General features: G+C 36.6%; 1 protein-coding gene across 1 annotated transcript in view; it reads right to left on the bottom strand.

Annotated features, from left to right (window-relative positions):
* The window catches only part of LOC110453556 (fibrocystin-L-like), a 44,645-nt gene that overhangs the window by 9,123 nt on the left and 12,714 nt on the right, over nt 1-22,808 (bottom strand). Inside the window, exons 4-23 of the mRNA XM_021502532.1 lie at nt 17,331-17,430; nt 16,998-17,152; nt 16,726-16,848; nt 16,490-16,595; nt 15,872-16,141; nt 15,199-15,323; nt 14,734-14,869; nt 13,878-14,067; nt 13,297-13,535; nt 12,725-12,910; nt 11,353-11,553; nt 9,314-10,804; nt 8,711-8,860; nt 8,219-8,390; nt 6,641-6,812; nt 5,165-5,327; nt 4,867-4,946; nt 4,349-4,478; nt 2,268-2,624; nt 78-1,598 (exon numbers count right to left, since the gene is read on the bottom strand). Coding sequence (XP_021358207.1) covers nt 78-1,598; nt 2,268-2,624; nt 4,349-4,478; nt 4,867-4,946; nt 5,165-5,327; nt 6,641-6,812; nt 8,219-8,390; nt 8,711-8,860; nt 9,314-10,804; nt 11,353-11,553; nt 12,725-12,910; nt 13,297-13,535; nt 13,878-14,067; nt 14,734-14,869; nt 15,199-15,323; nt 15,872-16,141; nt 16,490-16,595; nt 16,726-16,848; nt 16,998-17,152; nt 17,331-17,430 — 6,067 coding nt within the window. The remainder of the gene's footprint in view (nt 1-77; nt 1,599-2,267; nt 2,625-4,348; nt 4,479-4,866; nt 4,947-5,164; nt 5,328-6,640; nt 6,813-8,218; nt 8,391-8,710; nt 8,861-9,313; nt 10,805-11,352; nt 11,554-12,724; nt 12,911-13,296; nt 13,536-13,877; nt 14,068-14,733; nt 14,870-15,198; nt 15,324-15,871; nt 16,142-16,489; nt 16,596-16,725; nt 16,849-16,997; nt 17,153-17,330; nt 17,431-22,808) is intronic.

Genomic DNA, 22,808 nt, shown 5'->3' with positions numbered 1-22,808 from the left:
GCTATTGCGATGACTTTAAAACCCCGATCAAAACAGAATGAATCGCTGTTTAAAGCCCAAGCAATGTTAGGCCATACCTGCACTTACCTGCATCCTATAGATATATCCATTGTATGTTATATTCGTCAACGTGATAACAACGTTGAATTTTGATTGATATGATTCACCAGATACGAAGTTAGTCATCCAGCCTTCGGACGGGTCTATAGCATCATACCGATATTGGTGCTGTGTTGTTCCGTACTTGTTTGTCAAGAGGAGTGGCCACACTGAAATGTAGTAAGTGGTTGCAGATATACTGTATGTGAAAGGGTTTATGGCAAAACGAAATAATTTCACTTCCGATGGACAAGTACATAATGGAACACTGGTAGCGTTTTGTGAGAAGATGGTACACATTGTTGGCAATGTTTCAGTGCATGGTACCACCTTACATAAATCATATCCACAGAGCGACCCGTCCATGTCTTCGTACACCGATTCCCAGATCCAGTCGTTCCTTACGCGAGAATCAACATTCGTAAATGTCAGATTCTGAGTTCTGTACATGTATCCACCACAGAGAGAGTCACACTGTTCTGGAATCCTAGTGATAGTCAGTGCCGAGCAGTCGGGTTGGTCAAAGTTAACAAAACTGACATTACGAATGGTGAATCCAAACTTGTAGGGAGATACAACACCTCCATTCGTGCACCCCTGTGATGGCATACTCGGAACGTAGCCAACGATTAGAGAGTTCTCAACTAATGGTCCATCGTCAGTATACTGATTTCCTTCTACTACCATTTTACCTTCGTATCCAGCGTACACATTATTTACAGCAATCAAACCCCTGATATGTATGGCTCCCATATCGGCTATCTCGATTCCCTTGCGACAGTTCCACACGTACATATTATTTATTACTGCAGCCTTTCGAGATGATGAGAATGAGTCGAATGCATACATCACACGCGGAGTATATATGGGGTAGATCCATAAGCCGTACCATCCTAAGGAATGTGCAGTGTTGTTGTTGAATTCACCGAGAGGAGTATATTGCGGTCTATGCCTGCCAGTTAAAGAGGATATTGCGATATTTTCCAAATAAATCCAGTATCCAAAGTGTGTTCCACCAGCAGCAACGTTGTGACGAAAAGTGTTGTTTGGATTTGTGATCCAAAACGTTGCTGCTGAGATATCATCGTTCAATAGTTGTGAGCTTCCTTTCACCAACACGCCAAGGTTGTATTGAAATAGATTCCCAGTCTCAGTTCCATCTTCCAAATATATTGCCGCACCATTTACGTTGTAAATCACATTTCTTTCGACAAGAAGGTTGTGTGTATCACGGATGTTGATAGCTCGATTAAACGTGTCGTGAATTCCACATCCACGAACATACGACTTGGACATGTCACCAGTCACATGGAAGTTGATAGGATGCCGACCAAGACGGAAGGCTTGTCCGACGTGGACGAACTCAACGAACTCTATGCGACTTGTTGTTAGCTGTTTCGTTTGGTCTGTTGTGTGAATTATTACGTGTGCTCCAAACTGGTCTTTTCTATTTCCTCCCTCCTGTCTCCCTTGAAAACATGTCGAAACCTCGAAATAACCTGCAAGGTAACAGATGTGTTGCAAAAAAATAAACAATAATAAACAACATAATTTATTTTAGGTATTTTAGTATGGTTGGTGAATATATTTTCTGAAATCATTTTTTTTTTTTTGTAAATACGCTTCTAAAATATTTTTACCATTTATTAAGTTTGCCAGTTTGACGATGAGTTATTTGTTATTTTCGTGATCATCTATAAAAAGATGCATTATCCATACAAAGGTTCATTCAATTCTTTTGTATCGTAGCGATGGAATATTTACAATGACTTCTCAATATTTATTGATATCAGGAATCGATAACAAATAGAACATCGACAGGTCAAGAGATGCTAGTCGTGACTGTCAAGAAGTGAAAGTGATCGGCTTAGGATTTGTGATTAATTTAGTATAGGTTAACACTTATGTATCCGACAGGAACACAAAATAGAGCTCGAAAGTTCTCAACCAGTCAAAATCCATGTTTCAATTTTAGTAATAGTGACCTTGACCGGGGGACCTGTTCGACAGGTTTATCACCTGTAACATTAACGAAATATTAAGACCTCTGAAGTATGCGATAATTAGTTGGAAAATGTATTGACGGACAGACATACACCGTGATTACTATGGGTCATGCACAACATACATGTAGGCCCTAATTAATATATATCGCATTAAAACAATACCTGGATCAAAGCCATCTGGACAAGCTGTGACCTGCGAAGAGTCTTTAAATCCTCTTATAACGATGTTACGAGTCAGTAAGCCAACCTCCGCGGAAAAATTAAGTTCTCGACCCTCAACGAATTCGGAAATTCCATGGTGTTGGTTTGTCAGTGGGCTATTCAATGTAATGGTCCTGTTCATGGCAATCGATGTTATTGTGGCTGTCTCGCTTTCATACTGTGAATTGATACCACCCGTCGTTGTTATCAATATAGTGTCACCTTTCTGCCAGGTGACTTTGTGTTGAAGCGTTATTTGTGTGTCTCCAACGGCAGCCGACGTTGCAAGTTTTGTCCAGGTAATAGGAACATGTGCCCCTAAAATGAAATTATTAAAGTAAATCAGTATTATACAGTATACAGTGTGGATTCGTTTTGTTTTTGTATCATTGACGGCCCACCAACAATGTGAGTTATTCAGGGCAAAACAACACTGTTTAAATAGATAAAATGCAGCTATATAGGAGAGACATTTAGTTATAATCGAACTAGGATTTGTCGTGAGTATGAGCTCATATTATTCATCAAAACCGAGTAATTGACATTTTTCTTATAACTGCCTCTTTGTCATAAGGTTATTAATATTGACGCCGGTATTGTAAGTGAAAAAAGAAAATAAAGTAGATTGCCTTAACAGAGAGTATGAAATGACACAAATTAGTCACGGAGGGATTATATGGATTTTTGTCAAGTACATTGCTGCAGCGAATAGCAGCAACTACTGTTATTCATTCCCGCAGTGTACAAGAAAAAAGTCCGGAACTCCAGCCTACACACAAACTTCAAAAGTGCGACTTCCGCCGATCAGATGATTTTTTTGAAACGAAATTATTTATCTAGAATCTAATAAAAAAAAACACTTGATGTTACTTTTATTTTTGAAAGTTGATTGTATTTGATGTTGTTTGCATTAAACAACGCATATTATATCTTTGAATTTTTTTTCGAACAGCGACGTATTCATCTGCGAGTTAACGGAACGAAATTGGCAATCGGCATTATACAAGTTCTGTTTTGTCGCTATATGTATTGTTGTACGTACATAATGTTATTAGATATCCGATTTTTTAGATGAAATATAATCTACACTGTTAATACCCTGTCTTCTATGCAAGGACGGACAACATTTTTTCGCGGAAGCATTCAAATGTAGCTTAGTGTAGATGCCATATTTAATCAAAGCCCCAAACGGGATACGTTTAGACTTTAGCAACATTGAATGGTTTTTGCAAACTAAAACTAACTATACTACCTGTAAACGAGCGAGATCGGTTTATCTAAGTCTCGGGTTAAGATTATGTAACTTCCCAACTTCGGCTTACGCCTCGGTTTGGATTATGTTATAGAATCTTGGCGCTCGATTTAGATAACCCGATATCGCTCAGTTACAGGTAATATGTTTTATTATCCCTATACAGAAGAAATGATACTTTATAAATCAATTACTACAAACATCAAAAAAGGAATAACCTATCTAAAACTAAAATTCTGGACGGAAAAGGTAGTAAAACAAGGCATCACAAGTGATACAAATCCCCTCGCATTCACACATTGTGACATATATAAGAAGAAATGAAGTCGCTAGAGCGATGACAAAGATGGTTTCTAAAAATAGTAACAGCGACATTGATCTTCAACGTAGAAACCCGAAACGAGAAACTGTTCACGGCATTACCATACCAAACAGTTGTATGAAGTTTCATAAAAGTCATTGAGGAGAGAAGTCGATAGAGCGATGACAAAGTTTTTCTTAAGTTAGTTTAAATGACCTTGACCTTCAACGCAGTAACATGAAACGTAAACTTGTTCAAAGTATTGCAATACTCAATATTTGTAGAAGTTTAATGAAATTCCATTGAGGAATGAAGTCTCTAGAGCGATGACAAAGAGTATAACAAACATACGTACGGGCGGATTCCTATTTCTACTCGAACTTATGATACATTGGTAACAACACTGAGTTGTTTCTGATATGAGGTGCACGGTTGGATTACAATGCGTTACTGGAATGGGTTATCGACTACTTGTAGCTGTATACTTACCATGCAAGTCTAGTGTTCCTTCTCGGACAATCAGTGATTTTGTTCCATATATCGGCAACTCTTTGGATCCAACATGCCCATGTAATGTTATGACTGCCTTGTGTTGGAATGGTACAGCCTCTGTACCAACCTTTATCGAATAAAAAAATAAAAGTTATAATATCTTTTTCGCCTGGAACTTGTTTCTTATTTATAGACGATAAGGCTACATTAGGACTTCTTTTACTTTGATCTATCTCACTTAACATGGCACTGATGTTCCACGTTGATGAGCATTTATAACTCTAAAATAAAAATATTGTTAAAGTGCAAAAACGGAAATTCGTCCCCTGAAAATTGTCTTTCTTTTATAACTTGCTTTTCAGAAGTACTCATACTTTGAACAACACTAGTCTAGTAACATTTTTGCTTTATAAGATAATTTAACCTTGATGAAAGTTGAATAAACGTGCTAAAAATATAAACAATTTCTATGTTTTCTCTGCAAGTTTTTATTTTTTCACTATATATACCATTACCTGCAGCAAACCTCCATCTGTTATCAATATGTTTTCAGCCTGCAGTTCCACATCCTCTTCATCAAAAACAAGTTCCCCGCCTTAAATGAATAAATTGTGCTAAAGATCATCATTCTGATATCGTCGGCACGTACTCCATTTGTACGTTATCGCTAGACAAGTATCCGATAACATGTACTGACTGTTGAATATTGACAAAATCATATATCAATATCCTTTTAAAATAAATATTTAACTACTGATAATAACTTTTCATTTTCCGAGTTTATATATAATAACATGAAAAAGTATATCTTGCCTTGTATGAGGAGCATTTTGAGGACCGGTGTATCTGTATCGAGTAGAATGGTCTGACCCTTTTGAATGACCACGATGTCTCCGGCTGTGGGCAGACCAAGATCAGTACCTCCCCAAGTGTACGCAGATGACCACACGTCCACAAAGTGGAATCCCGCATTTATCTTCAATAGATATGAACATAATAATCAGTATAACTGAAATAATTTAGATGATACTAATATTTTGATGTTACATGCCTCATATCAAATCACATTTATCGTGACCAACTTGTATTGCATTCTGCATTCTGTAAGAGTTAAAGAAAATACTTATAAAGTACACTCTGTTTCGTTCGATTTGTTGTTCATTCAAAATGAAAGAAAAGGAAGAAGCGCAATGGACCTTATCGCTTAAATGTCATTTAACGCTGTTGGCAAATACATGTTATAACACTTATCTTTGAAAAATAGACTGCTTTATAAATTCCCTGTTCAGCTAAAAGCAATGCACTAGCTAATTTCAACGGATTCTTTCGTATATACAGTCAACTCATCTTTATTTCGATTTGATATCAATGCAGCGCAATCCTGATCTCGTTGTTTTGGGCACATGTATATGTGCATGTTTGTACAAAATCGACAGCAAGCGAACTGACACAAGAGGTTTAATATTTTAATATATTTTATAATTGGAAAGTAGGTAAGGAGACAGGCGATTAAAGATAATAGGATGATTATCGCACTACACCGAGCATAGTGCAGGCAAAATACCGTTCACGAAAGTTTCAAATTTGTAGGAAATTACATAAAGGCTCAAAAATGTTAACCCCTGTGGCATTGAAACTGGGTTAGGGTATTTTATTTGAACAGCTTATATCTCCTCTGTGTTAGTGGTCATTATCATGTCATGACCCGAGGCGTCTGTGTTAGTCAGTAGACGTCAATTTAAGGAATTAACACATTTGACCCATACGACAATGCAATAAGATCAAGCTCAGTTCTCTGAATAAAATGAGGAACGTTTTTGACCAAATCCAATAATCTTAACAACTTTTGGAAAACAAAAGAACGTTTTCACGCATTTGACATGACCATTGTCATCTGGGATATTCAGCAGCATATATAACGGGATATAAACAAGTTATTGATATTAACAACCTATAGCCCATGTTGACCTTTGATATCGGCCAGCGCTCAACCTAATACATTTTTGGAAAAACTTGCTGTACTACTCAATATATCAAGGTATCGCGGGTTTAGACTTTACCATTCTTTGAATTCTTTCACATACTGACCCCTGTGACTTTGAATGTTGGTCAATGTTATTGTCTTGGTTTTGTATTGTATTACACTCTGTACAATACACTTCTGACAAGATATTTCACTTTTAAAAGAGCCGTTAGAAATAGTAAATGGAAGGACGATGGACGCTGTACCATACCACATTTCCCTAGCACCTGAACTTTCAACTTAAATAGCTCATTAGCTCTCAGTACCTCCTTTGCCTTTCCATTACAGCCTGTCTCCAGTCTGACAACAGCCCTCTCCGACCTCGAATGAGCCTCTGTTACACACACTACCTGTGTGTTTGTCCAGGACGTGATGTTACACAAAGTTCCAGCAATCGTCACTGAAGACGTGCAGTCAAACGTTGCAACCTGTGTCGACCTGCGAGAGAGAAACAAATCCGTCATTCTATTCGAAATATATAAAGACGGCGTAGCTAATAGCCGTGTATATAATATGGAACACCACAATGACATGTAGTTTTCCTGGTTGACTAAACGCCATAAGTTGATATGAACGTTTAAATTAACTGTATAAATAATAGATAAGCAAGAGGCCCAGGGGGCCTGTATCGCTCACCTTGTTACTTAAGCAATCATGGCACAATATTTACATTTGCTCTGCAATGCCAATTTGTAACCACTTCAGACAGGTAGGGTAAGAACTTGGAAGCGTTACTATGGAGACTTTATAATTCATAAAGAATTAAAGTTGTTACTATTACTAGCACATTAGTTGGGGTCGAGATAAAAAGTATGTGATGGCTGTTCATTTGTCGAATTGTCTATATAAACAATACCAAACTTTACCCCCTCCCCAAAGGCAAACGAGGGACCTGGGGCACATGAAAATCACAAAGTATATAAACCACTCGAAGGCCATTACAACTATTAGTAGTATTTGATATTAGCATTTCTGGAACTGCAGAAGATTTTTGAAATTCGCCTCCTTTTCACCCCGAACCCAGCCCCCTAGGGGTCAGGGTCACACAAATTATACCAGCAGACCTTCCTCCCCTAACAAGTATTTCTGTCAAATATGAGCAAACTCCGTTCAAAACATTTGAAGATATGGCCTATTATGCCCATTTCATATATAAACTATACTAAAATTTACCCCCTCCTCAGGGGCAAACGGGGATTCTGAGAGACATGAAAATCACAAATTTTATAAACCATCCAAAGGCCTTAACAGCTATGATCAGTATTTGATTCAAGCGTTTCTAGAACTGGAGAAGAAGATTTTTGAAATTTCCCTAAATTCCCCCCCCCCCTTTTCGGCCCCTTACTCAGCCCTCTAGGGGGTCAGGCTCACACGACTGATACCAGCAGACCCTCCTCCCCTAATAAGTATTTATCTGAAATATGAACAAATTATTTTCAAAGCAATGGAAGATATGCCCCGTCATGTCTATTTCCTATTATAAACTATACTAAATTTTACCCCCTCCTCTTGGGCAAACGGGGGCCCATGGATACATGAAAATCACAAATTTTAAATGTAGCATTTGATCCTAGCATTTTTATAACTAAAGAAGAAGATTTATAAAATTCCCCCCCCCCTTTTAGCCACTAACTCAGCCCCCTAGGGGGTGAGTCTCATACAAATTTTTGCTCATGCAATCCCCCTCCCCCTAACAAGAATTTCTGTCAAATATGAACAACTTCCGTTCAAAACAATGGAAGATATGGCCTATTATGTTTATTTCCTATATAAACTATACTGAACTCCAGCTCCTCTAACCGGTGGTTATGTGAATAGAGAAACAACAAAGATAATATGCATACCCAAAGTTTGATCCAAATATTGTGATGCGGGTTCCCCCTGCGGTGCCTCCGCGTTTAGGAGTTAAGTAATCAACAACCGGGGTAGTAGCATCATCATATGTGTAAGCATCCAAAAGAGTTTCAACAACGCCATTGACGGAAACTTGGACGGTACAATTCTTAGAAAAAGAGCCTATTAAAACAATTTTGAAACAAATTTATTTTCGATCAAACGTTTAATACGTTTTTTAAGGATTTTCATCTTTAGAAACATCATTTTCAAAATAACAAAATAAATTATTGATTAAATATAGAAATGTCCTTCATGTTTCATCTCGATAAAGTGCATTACAATATGCTGTTTAAAATGTCAAGTCAGTCACCATATGTAATTTTGGTTTCAATTTTTTTTATTGTATTTACAAAAGGATGAGACAACAGGCAGGTAATTTGCTTTACACTGTAAATGTATTATTCGTCAAATTATACCTAGTAAACAACGTTTTACACTACCTAAAGAATGTGGCGTTTTGCACACATATTGCGCTGAATCTGTTGTAAATCCCAATGACATGTAACAAATATCACCACAGATAGTAACAACCATTCCGTCGTCAAATCCCGTACCGGATAGTGTGACTGTCTGATCTCCAGCTAAACTGCCTGAACACAACACGAAAACATCTGTATTTTAAAAGTTTGAGGAAAAATGGTCAATCTTTCAAAGTTTACACCTGTTTGTTGTAGTTGACTTTGCAAAATTATTGATTTGGGTCTATGCCAGAACTGGTAATCAATGGCCGTTCTAGCATAACTAACCCGACAATTTATTCGTGGAAATGGTGGTTAACTTGTTTTTGACTAAGGCAAGAAGGGATGCAAATGGGCGATGTGGCATTAATTTGTCCACAAATATCTTAACCAAACGCACGAGTTTTGCGACACTACTCAAAGAATTAACGCGAAATACATTAGGGTTGTCAAATTACATGCACATAAAGAAAGAAGACAGGTTCATATTTTTGTTACACATATGAATAATTCATCACAATTCGGGATACGCTTTTCACTGAAGAGAATGGTTTTACATCATAAATATATGGTAGTTTCGCTTACCTGAATTTGGTGAAATCGACTTTGCCGTCATGTTAAAAGTAAAAGTAGCATCATCATTAGAGTCTCCAAAACCGTGCACATTCACGTAAACGTTGTATGTCCCTGCACGGTTACTACCCACAGTGCATTTGATCTCCGTATCTTTGACAGAAGTTGTACGACATTCACTTGCCCCTACAAAAATGTTTGTCTGATTTAATGTATTTCCCAGATTGAAGCCGGTGATAGTGATGTTTTCATTTCTCGTTCCTGAAGACGGATTGACAGCAAATATTTTTGGAGAAACGTTGTCAGTGAAGTTGAATGTTTGCACGGGAAAAGTGACACCGTTAGCTTGTATAGTCACAGCTTTCACTCCGTATAAGATGGCAGGAGTTATGAAAATCAGTGATTTTAATGTTGTGTTTTTAACCTCGCACGATTGTCCACCTACTTGAACAGTTACGTCTGAAGAAAATCCATTTCCAGCAACTGTGACGTAAGTTCCTCCGTATATGCTTCCCTCTTTTGGCAGAATTGCTGATACTGTTGGTAAACTTGTCAGAATAACATCACCATTAGTATATAACGCCCGTCCTTTATCGGATATATCCACCACAGCTTGATTAAGACCTAACGGTAGATTAGTCAAGGAGCAAATAATTTCAGAATCCGACACATTTATCACTAGACAATCATGTTCCTCTAATGAAGTCATGCTCACGTTTACATTATGCGTTTTATCTCCAAAACCTGTACCAACAATAGTGACCAAGGTGGTGTTTTCACCTGTTATGATGCTGGGGCTGATATCAGTTACTGTTGGGGTCACTAGGTCATCGTACACAAATTGACATGATTCATCGCAGTTTGCAGGGATGCGCGTGTTGCTGGCGGTTTGGATAACGACGATCACTTCGCGGTGTCCAATACTTGTGGAACTCGGTGTTAAACAGACGATCTGCATATACGAAATCGATACTATACCACATGTATAACCACCGACGGTAACTTCAGTCATGATGCTGAGGTTCCCATCCTCAAATCCGGTTCCTGATATTGTAAGTCGTGTGTGACCACCTCGGGATCCATTTGTTGGGGAAAGGAATCTTACCAGTGGAAGCAATGTAAACGTTTTCAGAAGGTCTGAATCCAAGTTCACTTGAGCATAACCTTGACCGTTTACCAGAAAATTAAGATACTGTGGTCGACCAACCCGTGGTGTATTCTTAACAGTAATATTACAAATCAGAAAGGACACTGAACTCGAGGAAGACTCACACAGATAATCTCCAAATGCTACCTCATTCGCGCAGCTTACACCAGAAAAACCATCACCAGATATAAGTATTTCGTCATTAGTGGTACCGTTCTGTCGACTTACTGCTTCGATTACTGGTGTTCTGCATGTCCAGAATGCGAATGGAATCTTTGAACTATTTGTTGATTGAACTGGGTAAGGATCAGAACAGTCATTTCTGGAGTCAGTTGGATTGATGCATGTCGTGTTATCTGTATTAATAAATTTTATAAGCTATAATAAGCTATAATAAAGATGGTCAAATACAAACCACATATACAAATGTCCCGATAACACATTCATTTGGGAAATAACTTTAAGGATATGTTTGAAGCGTAATTGCTTGACATCATTCTTCCGTCAAATCATGTTAAACTTATGTACCTTTAGTTTCATCCATCAGATTATATCCCCTGGCCCGTGCATTTATCCTGATATACCAATATGGTAGAACAATAACGAATTTAGCTACAGCAGGGACAATATAACACAAGACGTAATCATAAGACATTAGGTCAAAGGACACATGGAATTTACGTCGCCTACACTTTTAAAACATTGTCTGTGATCGATGGACTGGTAGGATGTTTAGAACACCTTTGAACTCCGAATTCTAATTTCGAGTCGAATTATCAGACGACATTAAATGTGGGTGATATACGAGAGTCTGAATGCAACACCATTCTATCCCAATCAGTTTTGCCCAATTAGATTATGACTGTCGGTACATGAATTAATATCAAACGTCATGTTAACAAACCTGGTGTTGAGGGAGTCTGCCCAGTAGTCGTTATGTTGTAAGTTGCTTCAAAATTTCCTAATGATACAGTGACATCAGCCAGGAAGGATGTTCGATCTACCACTTCTACAGATCCATGGAACCACGTGGTACTGTACGGATCAATTATTCCACTCCAGTAGTAAAACTTGCCAGCTTTACTGAACTCACGGGAATACGATCCTGGTAATTATTATAATAATATACAACTTGTATATTGCGCCTTTTATAATTTGCAAAATTACTCTAAAGGGCTTCACAACATATGAATTGTAGTAATATTTATAATTGATAAACAAAAAAGGCATACAAATCACCATTTTACATTAAGTAGGAAGAAACGTAGCTTAATATGCATATAAATGAATAGGTAAAGGGTGGTGTTTACATGACGTATGTGCAAAGAGCCTAACATGTAGAGGTGAGGAGGTGGGTTTTTATATCCTTCTTGAATTTGACCAGGGTTTTTGGCTTTCTAACGGCAGACGGTAATTTATTCCACGGCCGAAACCTTTCCAAAGAACCGATTTTCATAGGTCACGGAACGAGATTTTTGGACAAACAGCAATGAGTCGGTCTCCGACCGCAGTGATCGTGACGGCTGATACAGGATAACAAACTTCTGTAGGTACTGGGGAGCTGTTTAATTAAGTCCCTGGTATGTATACACCAAAATTTTCTACTGCGACTGGTATCATACAGAATACCAGTGCAATGAATATAGCTCAGATTGAATGTGCTCTCTGTATCGAGTACGAGTAACCTGACCTGGACAGGACCCTCTGCAGACGACTAGATATGTCACAGAGCAGGGCATTACCATATCCAACCGAGAAGTAACAAGTGAATGCACCAAAATCTTGCATGAATATGCAGCCATACACTGCCGGATACAGCCGATGTTCCTGATCTGGTATTAAGAGGATTTGGCAATAGCGGTCACTTGTTTCTCCATGTTTTATTTTGGTTCTATTTTGTTGAATGTCCTAACAGCACATTAACTCACTAAGGTCATTTAAATACGTGCCTCCCTGTATGTTGTGTATGCGTGATTGCGTGTGTGTGTGCTGAAGACAATGCATGCTAGTGTATTTGCCATCTTGTTATTGCGCGGATCTGATGTAGACTTTAGAGTGCTACCTCACTAAAATACAATGATGTATGTTTGCGTGTTACATAAGCCATCTAATGCTGAAGATGGTGTGTTGGTGTATCTGACTCCTAATCAATTATTTTAATATCAGTAACTACCCAATGTTTTTTATTGTCTCCATTCTAAATAATAATAGCTGGCTGCTAAGATAGAGAAGGATATTAGAAGATGCGAGCATCAACATTAAAAACTTCCACATACCTGAAGATGTACCAACACCACTACTAAACCCTCCAGACTTTCCATATTTTGTCGTAATGTTGTAAGTTTCTTCAACCTTTGGTTTCATTGTCGTGATGTAGAACGGGAAGTCCCAGTCCCAGCGCACGATGTCGCCTACCAGGACCTTTATATGCTGTGGACTCCAGTAGTAGTACTTCCCAAAAGCTTGAAGAAAGAATACATTTAATAATTATTAACAATAAATCCTTTTAATGTAAAATTGAAAGGAAAATAACTTCACTGCAGTTCAACAGCGACAATAAGAGAAACAAAACTTATCAGTTTGGGAGAACATACGATTGACTGGAAGGGAATATCGATCAATTCCATGTTTTGCGGCACTCCTGATGCATTCTTTGAACGCATCCGGGACAGCAACAACTTTTAACTCAATTTAGGCATAAGTTTATTCATGGCATAGATATCATGCTTTATGCAATCATGGTGACTGCTCTTCATTTCCCCGTGCTAAGCGATTGGAAAAACAAAATGAACAAATATCAATCATCATTCATGCAAAGTAAAAAAAGGTTTCAAATAAAGACATATACCTGGATGGTTCCCGAGGTTGTTCACTCTATGGACATTTCGTGTTCTGGCGATTAAGCAAATAACCTGATCATCATTCGCGGATGTGACATCACATTCATGCGTTCCGACCTTAACTTTGACATCGGGGGTAAATCCGCTTCCCGTCAAAGTAAGTTGGGTACCACCGAATAAAGAACCGCTGAGAGGATTGACACTGGTCACTTCAAGAGTACATGTGATGGTGGGTAGTTCGTTTGAACTGGAATTGAAAGGTTTTTCTCCATTATCAGTGGCATAAGTGGTTCACCAGTTAAAATATTTTAGATGCAGTTCGTGAAAACCTTTGTCTTACAGGTAATTACATTGCCCTTGTCATTTTCATGAAAATTTAGTGTGATTTCAATTAACTAGCACGCATCGATATGTATTAAAACTTGACAGCTAATCATAAATGCAAAATATCGATATTAAATATTAGCTTCAGCATGAACCACAAAATAGCATCCTGAACACAGACTCGATTCCACAGTTATATTAGCATTGTACACAGGATAAAGGCATATAAGTAACAAATATCATGATTTCCGAAATGTTTGCATACGAGGTAAGGGCGGCACCATTCTCTCCAACGATAATTTTCACGGGATGACTTCCTGAAGAGCAGGGAGGCAAAGATGCAGTTAAATAGCTGTTGTTATGGAATGTGATGTTGATTTCCGCTAGACCAACCAGTAACGTCACAGTGTCATTTGCCTCAAATCCATCACCAATTACAATAAGTGTATCTCCACCTGTAAAAATCAACCATACAACACTCAAATTCCATTTGAAACAATCAATCAAGAGGACATGTATCATTCGTCTGGATATGTCAGTATTATAAGCATTAGTGAAAGGATTCAAATCTAGTCACTGATGCTTCATAGCCAAACTGGTCAAGAGCCGAATGCATGCGTTTAAGCTAGGGTTTGTATTTCGTTTTTTCATATAATGACCAAACATAAGTCCCCATGGGCGGCCCTGATCTTTGAGCTAATCCTCTTAGAATGCTTGTGTTCTTTCTTCATGTCCTTTCATATACATGATGTTATGTACAATTTAATTGGGCTAAGCACCATATCTCAGTTTTGGAATAAAGACACTTTGCAATACTGGCATACACGCTATATCAAAGCATCATATACATCGACCTTATGATTCTTTTGAAGACGTTGATTTAACCCTCTTAATCTGAAAGTATCTCAAGGTTATATACCTCTTCCAGTCCTTGTAATATAAGTACCTGTGATCAAAACATCAGTACCTTAAGTTTTTAACTTATAAAAAAGACAGCTGTTCAAAGTAAGAAATTGACAGACGACGGACGCCGCACCATACCTATGCCAGGTGAGACATATTTGCAGAATGGTATGTGTAATGATAACATATATATTTCATTTGACAGGTTGATATCTTACTTAATACCCTTGTTGATTCTGGTGATATGCTTGTCACTCTAGGTGTCACCGACTCGTTGTAAGAGAACTGCTTATCTGCCATTACTGACAATACTCCATTCTGATGTACTGTTACCGACCCCACTTCTGCAACACTCTAAAGCATGTATAACATGTGTTCACAGAAAGAAATGTAGTAGTAAATTTGCATCTGAAAACAAACTACTGGCAAATGACTTAAAACATTGCAACTTATTTTGTAAATGAGCTTTAGCATTTTTTCTGCGACAATCTAATATTTTTAAATATTGAAATATTTGCATGCAGTGTAGAATGTTTTCATAAATATATCTTAAGTTAGGATCTAATATACCGCAGAAAGATGTAACAAAGTATCATTGACAATAACTGCACTCGATAATGTAACTTCAGTCGAACGCTTTACTAGGCTTATTGTCAGGTAAATAATATCAACGAGAAAATTACTGTTGGTGGTAGTAGACAGACGATTCTGGCTGTGGTAACAGACAATATATCACATGTCTTGGATCCAACTGTCACATTGGAATTCCCACTGAACCCTCTACCATTGATAGAAAGATTCACCGAACCTGGAACATGGATTGAGAAATATGGCTCTGTTATTTTACAAATATTGTTTTGAATATTTTCTGGTATCTTGTTTAGACAGGGTCTACAGCTACACAACGTTTTGATGAACTATTAACATGTAAGTTTCGTATATACAGTAACCTCCATTTGATCTGATTTTTTATATAAGTATAAGATATTTAAACACGTCCGTTGACCAGGTATCTGTGATAATAATAAAAATATACATCATTTGATAAAGCGCCCTATCTAGCTAACTTAAGCCACCCTCAAGCGCTTTACAGTACATAGATATACAATTTATACAATCGATACAATTAGCATATACATAAAGCAATACAATTGTGTCGATTATATTGTCAGGTTATGAACTGTTTCCAAGCAATGTTTGTAATATTTATTCACCTGCGTTGATTCTAGCGCATACAAAAAGTATACACATGATCAAAGTAAGAACAGTTAAAAAATGTTTTTGCAAATCACCTGACATACATTACATGACTTCTTAAACTGACGTAGTAAACTAAAGTAATCAAAAGATTCATACCTCCTAGTCCACACATAGTTGGTTTTATTCCATCAATTTGCGTACTGAAGAAGATCGTGACGTTACCGTCTCCATACTTGGCTAACCCGCTCCCCAGTACATCTACGGCTACAGTGTGTTCACCACCCGTTACATTATCTATATCACATGTGATCAATGTACTGGTGGCCATAGTGACGTTACAAATGATCCCTCCAATCGTCACGATATTGTTACTCAGGTTGTCGCTGAAACCATTACCAGAAATATGTGCAGTAGTGTACGGCAGTTCTGCAATATAAAAATAGAATCATCAATGTACAATGCGCAAAATAATTTAAAACCGTAGCACAACCAACATCCATTTTCAGCATGATAACAATTCTAACATTAGCGACTGGTGATGAAAGTAACGAATTATATAAATTGGACCAGGTGGGCTTATAACAATTCGTTCCCTTTAGCATCCATTATATTAATTCCTTGATATTAAAGGTACATGTCAAAATTAAATGTAACAGCCTTCTCTGATACGAGTGATGAGTGTCTGCTTTGTAAAATATTTGCTATTATCATTATTGGAATTTCTACGGCGTTATTCTATGTTAAATTGAGGCTGAATATGCTCTCATTAAGTACCTTGCACGTGGGTGATGTTGTTTATCACTGGCGTACTTCCAGATGACCACTCGTAGGTACAACTCCCGGTACATCTTGACGGAACATCATTTATAGTAACAGTGACCTTGCATAAAGTCAATGAAAACGAAGTAAGGGATAATTCATAATGAACATGTTTTATACACAAATAAAGTTTTGGCAGCATTCACACTTCCCAGTATGTAATCTTAATTTGTACATTTATATAACACTACCTGGTGTTTGCCGTGGGCTGTCTGTAACATTTCTCCATATAGAGGGTCGATCCTGTATTCTCCGTCCCTTACTGTGTGCATGTATGCCGTAGGATTAATACCACCCACTAAAGTGGCATTCAACTAAAAGAAACAAAAAAGAGATAAAAAAGTACTGACTATATTTTAAAAGTAATAACATATGCTTCATTTGTGAACAAATGAAAACCATCACACATCAGATGCGTTTCCTTTACGTCTTTTTATGCATATATTTAAATAATGATACTTACATGAATTTGTTCCAAATTACCCGCATAAGTGTCAAATGTGAACATCAAATATCGGTTGAATGGATGGTCAGAAATACCAGATTGCACAACACCGATATCGTCAAATTGCTCCAATATTGCAGTTATATCATCCGATCCAATGTCTACCGGTATTGCTAAAAGACAAGTAAAAACAGAGAGAAATACGCTTTTAACTACACTATCAATCAAGTAAAAAACAAGGTTCAACAGCTAAAACAGCACAGTCAATAATCTGAATCATCATTCTTATACATTGAGAGAATCTCCTTGGAATCATTTATCGCATTTGTAAATGAATTGTAGATTACGTACATTTCAGTGTTTGACCTCTCAGGGTCAGATCAAATGTGCCGGATATGGGAGCCGTCGCGCTGGCAATTCTTGTAAATGATATATTTGTATCTGGTGGAACCTGTAACAATCAGAAAATTGAAAAAAACTGTTCTATCTGTTAAATATTACACCAATTTTATTAGGTGATCAACTTACCAAAACTATCCTTTGTATTATTTGGTTTATTGCTTCAGATGCTCAATTTCTTGGTGCAGTTTCTCCTTGCACGGTCTTTGTTCAGTTAGTTTTTTTCTATTTAGGTTCAGCTATAATTTTTTTTAATCCATATTTAGTACACCTTATATCTGCTTCGGACGCTGGATATGATGTGATATTTTTCGAAATTGTGTACAAGTATATTATCAACTTTTTTCAGTATTTTAAACCTATTAACTCAGAAAGGTTCAAAAGTTTGAAACCTGTATAAATAGTTTCTGAATTTAAATTCCATTTTGAATTTTCTTTATATTTGAGAAGTTATTGTTTAAATGATTTTGTATTTTGCTCCGATCTGAAGCTTTTTGATGTTGACGGTCAAATCATGTACAGACAAAACATTATAATAACGATTTTTAGGGCTTTCCACTTTATTGTGAAAAGTCCTATTGTTTTTGTTAAGTTTCTTGAAAAGACCTATTTTTATTGTTATTATTCTTATTCTTCTGCCATAATTTCTTGGAGCCTTAATATTTTGATCGGTAGCAGATTTTTCGCAGTTCTTCAAGAACATTTTTTGGACATGGTTGGAAAATGTAACTAGAACATTTTCAAGTAGGTACAAAATTCAATATGGCCACCGCCTCCATGACTTCATATGTCAAAATCTAAAAATGATCATAACTTAACAACTATTTCACAGCATTTATGCACTTATATTATTTTTTGAAGATGTTTTTCGGGGCTAACTTTGTCTTATATGTTAATACAAAAAAAGGTCATATAATTTTTCAGCTTGTTTTTCAAGTGTTTTGAAAAATCATATTGTGTAGCCGGTGTGGAATTCTTTCCCAAAGCTTTTAACGTCTAATGCCATTTTTAATATTTCCTTTCATCTTTTTTGAAAAGCCAAAAACATGTTTAAATATTTTTATTCAAGGTCACAGGGGTCATACATCTCAAAAACCAACTATTGAACATATGTTTACTGCGTAGAGGAATCAACATCGATTGTGTGGACAACTCGAAAACATTTTACATCATAAGCTCCACTAGTCATTTGTCTGATGAAGGTGACAGTATCGTACATAGACAATCTTATTTGTTGTGTAAAAAGGACTTTTCATAATAATGTACAGATTATGTTAAGAAAATATATTATGTTTGTGTGTGAGTACTGAAATGTTTTTATATCCAAGAGAAAAAAATCTACATAAATAATAAAGTTTGCAAATTAAAAACAAAATAAATATACAGATAAAATAGATTATTGCATGAAAAAATAAATATATAAATTATAATTTATTAGCCAATAGACAAACTTCGGTATAAAAAATAACAAAGGACCATATCTCTATATATAGTGGGGCACGAGACACGATTTTAGATTGCGACACTCCTACTTCCCAAGATACATTAAAACTATAGCAAGGTTGGTCAACGTAGGTGAAATAACATGGAGCGTATACTCTGGACAAACTTCGGTATTAAACATAAACAAAGGGCCATAACTCTGTGCATAGAAGGGCACGAGACATATTCCTAGTGCACTGCACACCTTCTGTGGGTGATGCAGGAATACTTCAAGTTTGGTTAAGATATCTTTAATGGTTTAGAAGTTATGCCGTGGACAAACTTCGGTATGAAAAATAAACAAATGGCCATAACTCTGAAATAATGGGGCACAAAACCTGCACACTTTCTGTGGGTGATGCAGGTATACTTCAAGTTTGATCAATATATCTTTAACGGTTTAAAATATACAGGTCGGACACGAATTTACTGAAAATGTTGCACGTATTTGACATTTGATTTTGAGGTGAAGGTCACAGCGATCTAATTCCAGTGCACTGCACACCTTCTGTGGGTGATGCAGGTAAACTTCAAGTTTGATTTAGATATCTTTAATGGTTAAGAAGTTATGCCATGGACAAAATTCGGTATTAAAAATAAACAAAGGACCACAACTCTGTATATAGTGGGGCACGAGACATAGTTCTAGTGCACTGCACATCTTCTGTGGGTGATGCAGGTATACTTCAAGTTTGATTAAGATATCTTTAATGGTTTAGAAGTTATGCCGTGGACAAACTTCGGTATGAAAAATAAACAAACGGCCATAACTCTGTATATAGTGGGGCACAAAACCTGCACACTTTATGTGGGTGATGCAGGCATACTTCAAATTTGATCAATATATCTTTAACGGTTTAAAATACACAGGTCGGACACGAATTTACTGAAAATGTTGCACTTATTTGACCTTTGACCTTGAGTTGTGAAGGTCAAAGTGACCTAACTCCAGTGTACTGCACACCCTCTGTGGGTGATGCATGCATATCGTAAGTTTCATCAATATATCTTTAACGGTTTGAAAGTTATGGTCCGGACAGTCTGCGATTATAGGAACCAGAAGAAGAACCAGTACTAATATAATATGGCCCCACCTCCCAGCCCCTAGGGGTGAATCATGGCTGATATGTGCATATCATCAAACTGATATACAATACTGATGATGCTAACCCGAATTGAATTAATTCCTATAGAAATTAAACAAATGTTGATCGAAAATGTGATTTTCTTATTTAAACTATAGTAAAGTTTACTCCCTATCGAGGGGGAAACGTGAGACCCCAGGGTCATGAAATTCACAATTTTGGTAAAGCACCATAAGACCCCTCAATCTATGAAAATTATTTGATTCTACCATATCTGGATCTTGAGAAGAAGATTTTTGAAATTTTAGTCAATTTGATACTTTTTGGCCACTGGGGCCCTGGACCATATAAATCACAATTTTTGTTGACCTTTGGCCATGGAAGGTTTTTGCAAACTTTCATTGAAATTGATTCGGGGGTTATGGAGATGAATTTGAGCATGTAAATTGTTAACGGACGCATTACGCACGACGACGGACAAAAGACGATTATAATAGGTCACTTGAGACTTTCAATCACTGTTCGCATGGTCTGATTGTTTCGTAATGACACCAGGGTAACCATAAACGGCAAGTTTCACTTTATAAAATATTTATACTTCTATCTCTGTGTGTGTATGCTTTGTTGTTAATCTTATTGAGGTTTTTTTGTGGGTTTCGTTTACGTCAAGTAGGTAGGTCCTGCGCTCGACTCATTATGTGTATCGGGGGTACTTCCTGCGAGGTTCGAGAGGTACAAGGCCCCTGCTTAATTTAACTTTGAGTACGCCGTTAAGAATCATTGAAACCTAGCAATTTTACAAGTCGTTTATTTTCTTTTAATAAGCTGAATTAAGAGAACACATCATACATAATTTTCGATATTTCATAAAATGGTGACGTTTATTCAAATAAGTATTTGAAATATTGAAAAAGACTGGAACACAGTGTTATTGTTAAGCCACGAAAGGAAAACATTTTAACAAATAAATTGAAAAAATAATTAAATTGAATAAAAAAAATAAAGAAATATTTAATCAATAAAATGAAATAGAATTAATCAAAGAAATAATTAAAAAAATGCACTAAATAAATTGTGACAAGTATTGCTTCTTGACTTAAATGTTAACCGTTGGATTAACAAATTAAATGTTAGTTACAATCCGTCTGTAGGGATTCGGTGGTGTTTTGTTTATGGTGAATGCATTTTAAATGGATAAAGATGATGACAGAGGAAAATATGGTAAATGAGGATATAATGGGGAATAGTATAGATGGCGTCAAGATGGTATAGGTGGTATGTAATGGTAAAGGTGGTGTTGGTTGACATTGGTATTACATTTGGTGGCATTGGTGATGTATAAAGGTTTATTTGTTAAAGGATGTATAGGGGATATAAGTGGTATAGGAAGATATACGTGACTGAAGGAAAGGGGTACTGTAGGAGGGCAAAAGTGGTGTATACATATGAATGAGTATGTGTTTAGGTGTGCATGGTGGTGTATGATGATGGAGGGCAGGGAAAGTTGATTATACGTGGTAAAGGAGGGTATACATGTGTAAGAGAATAGATGGTAGAATAATAAATAGTTGTCTTGGAAGGTGTAAGAGTGTAAATATGGTAAAGAGGGTAATATGCATTGTAGGAGGTTATAGGTGGTATAAGAAGTATAGGTGACGTAGACGGGTATAGGATGTAGGAGACACAGGTGATGTAGGACGTATAGGTGGTTTACACGTGTATAGGTTGTGCATGAAAATATAAGTTGTGTACGAGGTTGAAGGAGTGAAAGAGTGTAAAGGAAGAGTAGAAGGCCTGAACGATGTTTGTGGTATAGGAGAGTATAGGTTGTCTAATAAATGAACCGACAAGAATCACTCCTAATAGTTCAACCTCTATAGATATTACTAATAATACTAGATTCATTCAAAATACATGTACAAGCCCTCAGTTATGTAGTGATCACTCTCCTATACATTTTACAGTCTCCTAGTCTGTCTATAAACAAAGGTGTTATAAGAAGACTATATTACTGTATGATAATGCTGATTTTGACCACATGAATAGATCACTGAGAGATATTGACTGGATATTATCTTGAAAAACTACAGAGATCCCTGAGTGATAAATCATTACCCCCATCTAAATGGTGGAAAATAGCTAAGTCTATATCTAATTTAAATAATAAATCAACTAACATTCCTCCTCTTGATCATAACGGTATATCTCTTCAACATCCTATAGATAAAGCTAATACACTAAACGATTACTTTACCTCAATAGCAACATCCTCTCCTAATCTTGACCCACTGCCACCTACTGTAAATAACTATCCTTTTCAATTAGAAAGTATTGACATATCTGAACAAGACGTAATCGACTAACTTGAACTACGTAATGATAATAAACCAGCAGGGCCTGATAGAATTATACCCAAAGTAATTAAAACACTAATACCCTCAATATCATATCCACTAACATTATTATTTATCAAAACGATGGAACTTGGACATATCCCTGCATCATGGAAACTTGCTAATGTTAATGCTATATATAAGGGTAAGGGGTCCCAAAATGATGTCAGTAATTATAGGCCAATCTCAATTACATCTTGCTTTAGTAAAATAATTGAAAAAAAGCATCTTTAAGTACCTGTATAACTACCTTTTAGCAGCTGAAACTATTTCTGAGCACCAGTCAGGCATCCTGCCAGGTGACTCAACTGTGAATCAATTATTATCTATATATCACACTATTATAAATAATTCAGATAAAGGTAAAGAGGTTAAATTTGTAGGTTTGGCATGAAGGTTTAATATATAAATTAGAAACTTATGGAATTAAAGAAAAAGTACTGGCATGGTTTAAGAACTACTTGTCCGAG

This window comes from Mizuhopecten yessoensis, unplaced genomic scaffold, assembly GCF_002113885.1.
Source record: "Mizuhopecten yessoensis strain PY_sf001 unplaced genomic scaffold, ASM211388v2 scaffold7453, whole genome shotgun sequence".
Taxonomy (NCBI): Eukaryota; Metazoa; Mollusca; class Bivalvia; order Pectinida; family Pectinidae; genus Mizuhopecten; species Mizuhopecten yessoensis.
This window is presented reverse-complemented; position numbering and strand designations above follow the sequence as displayed.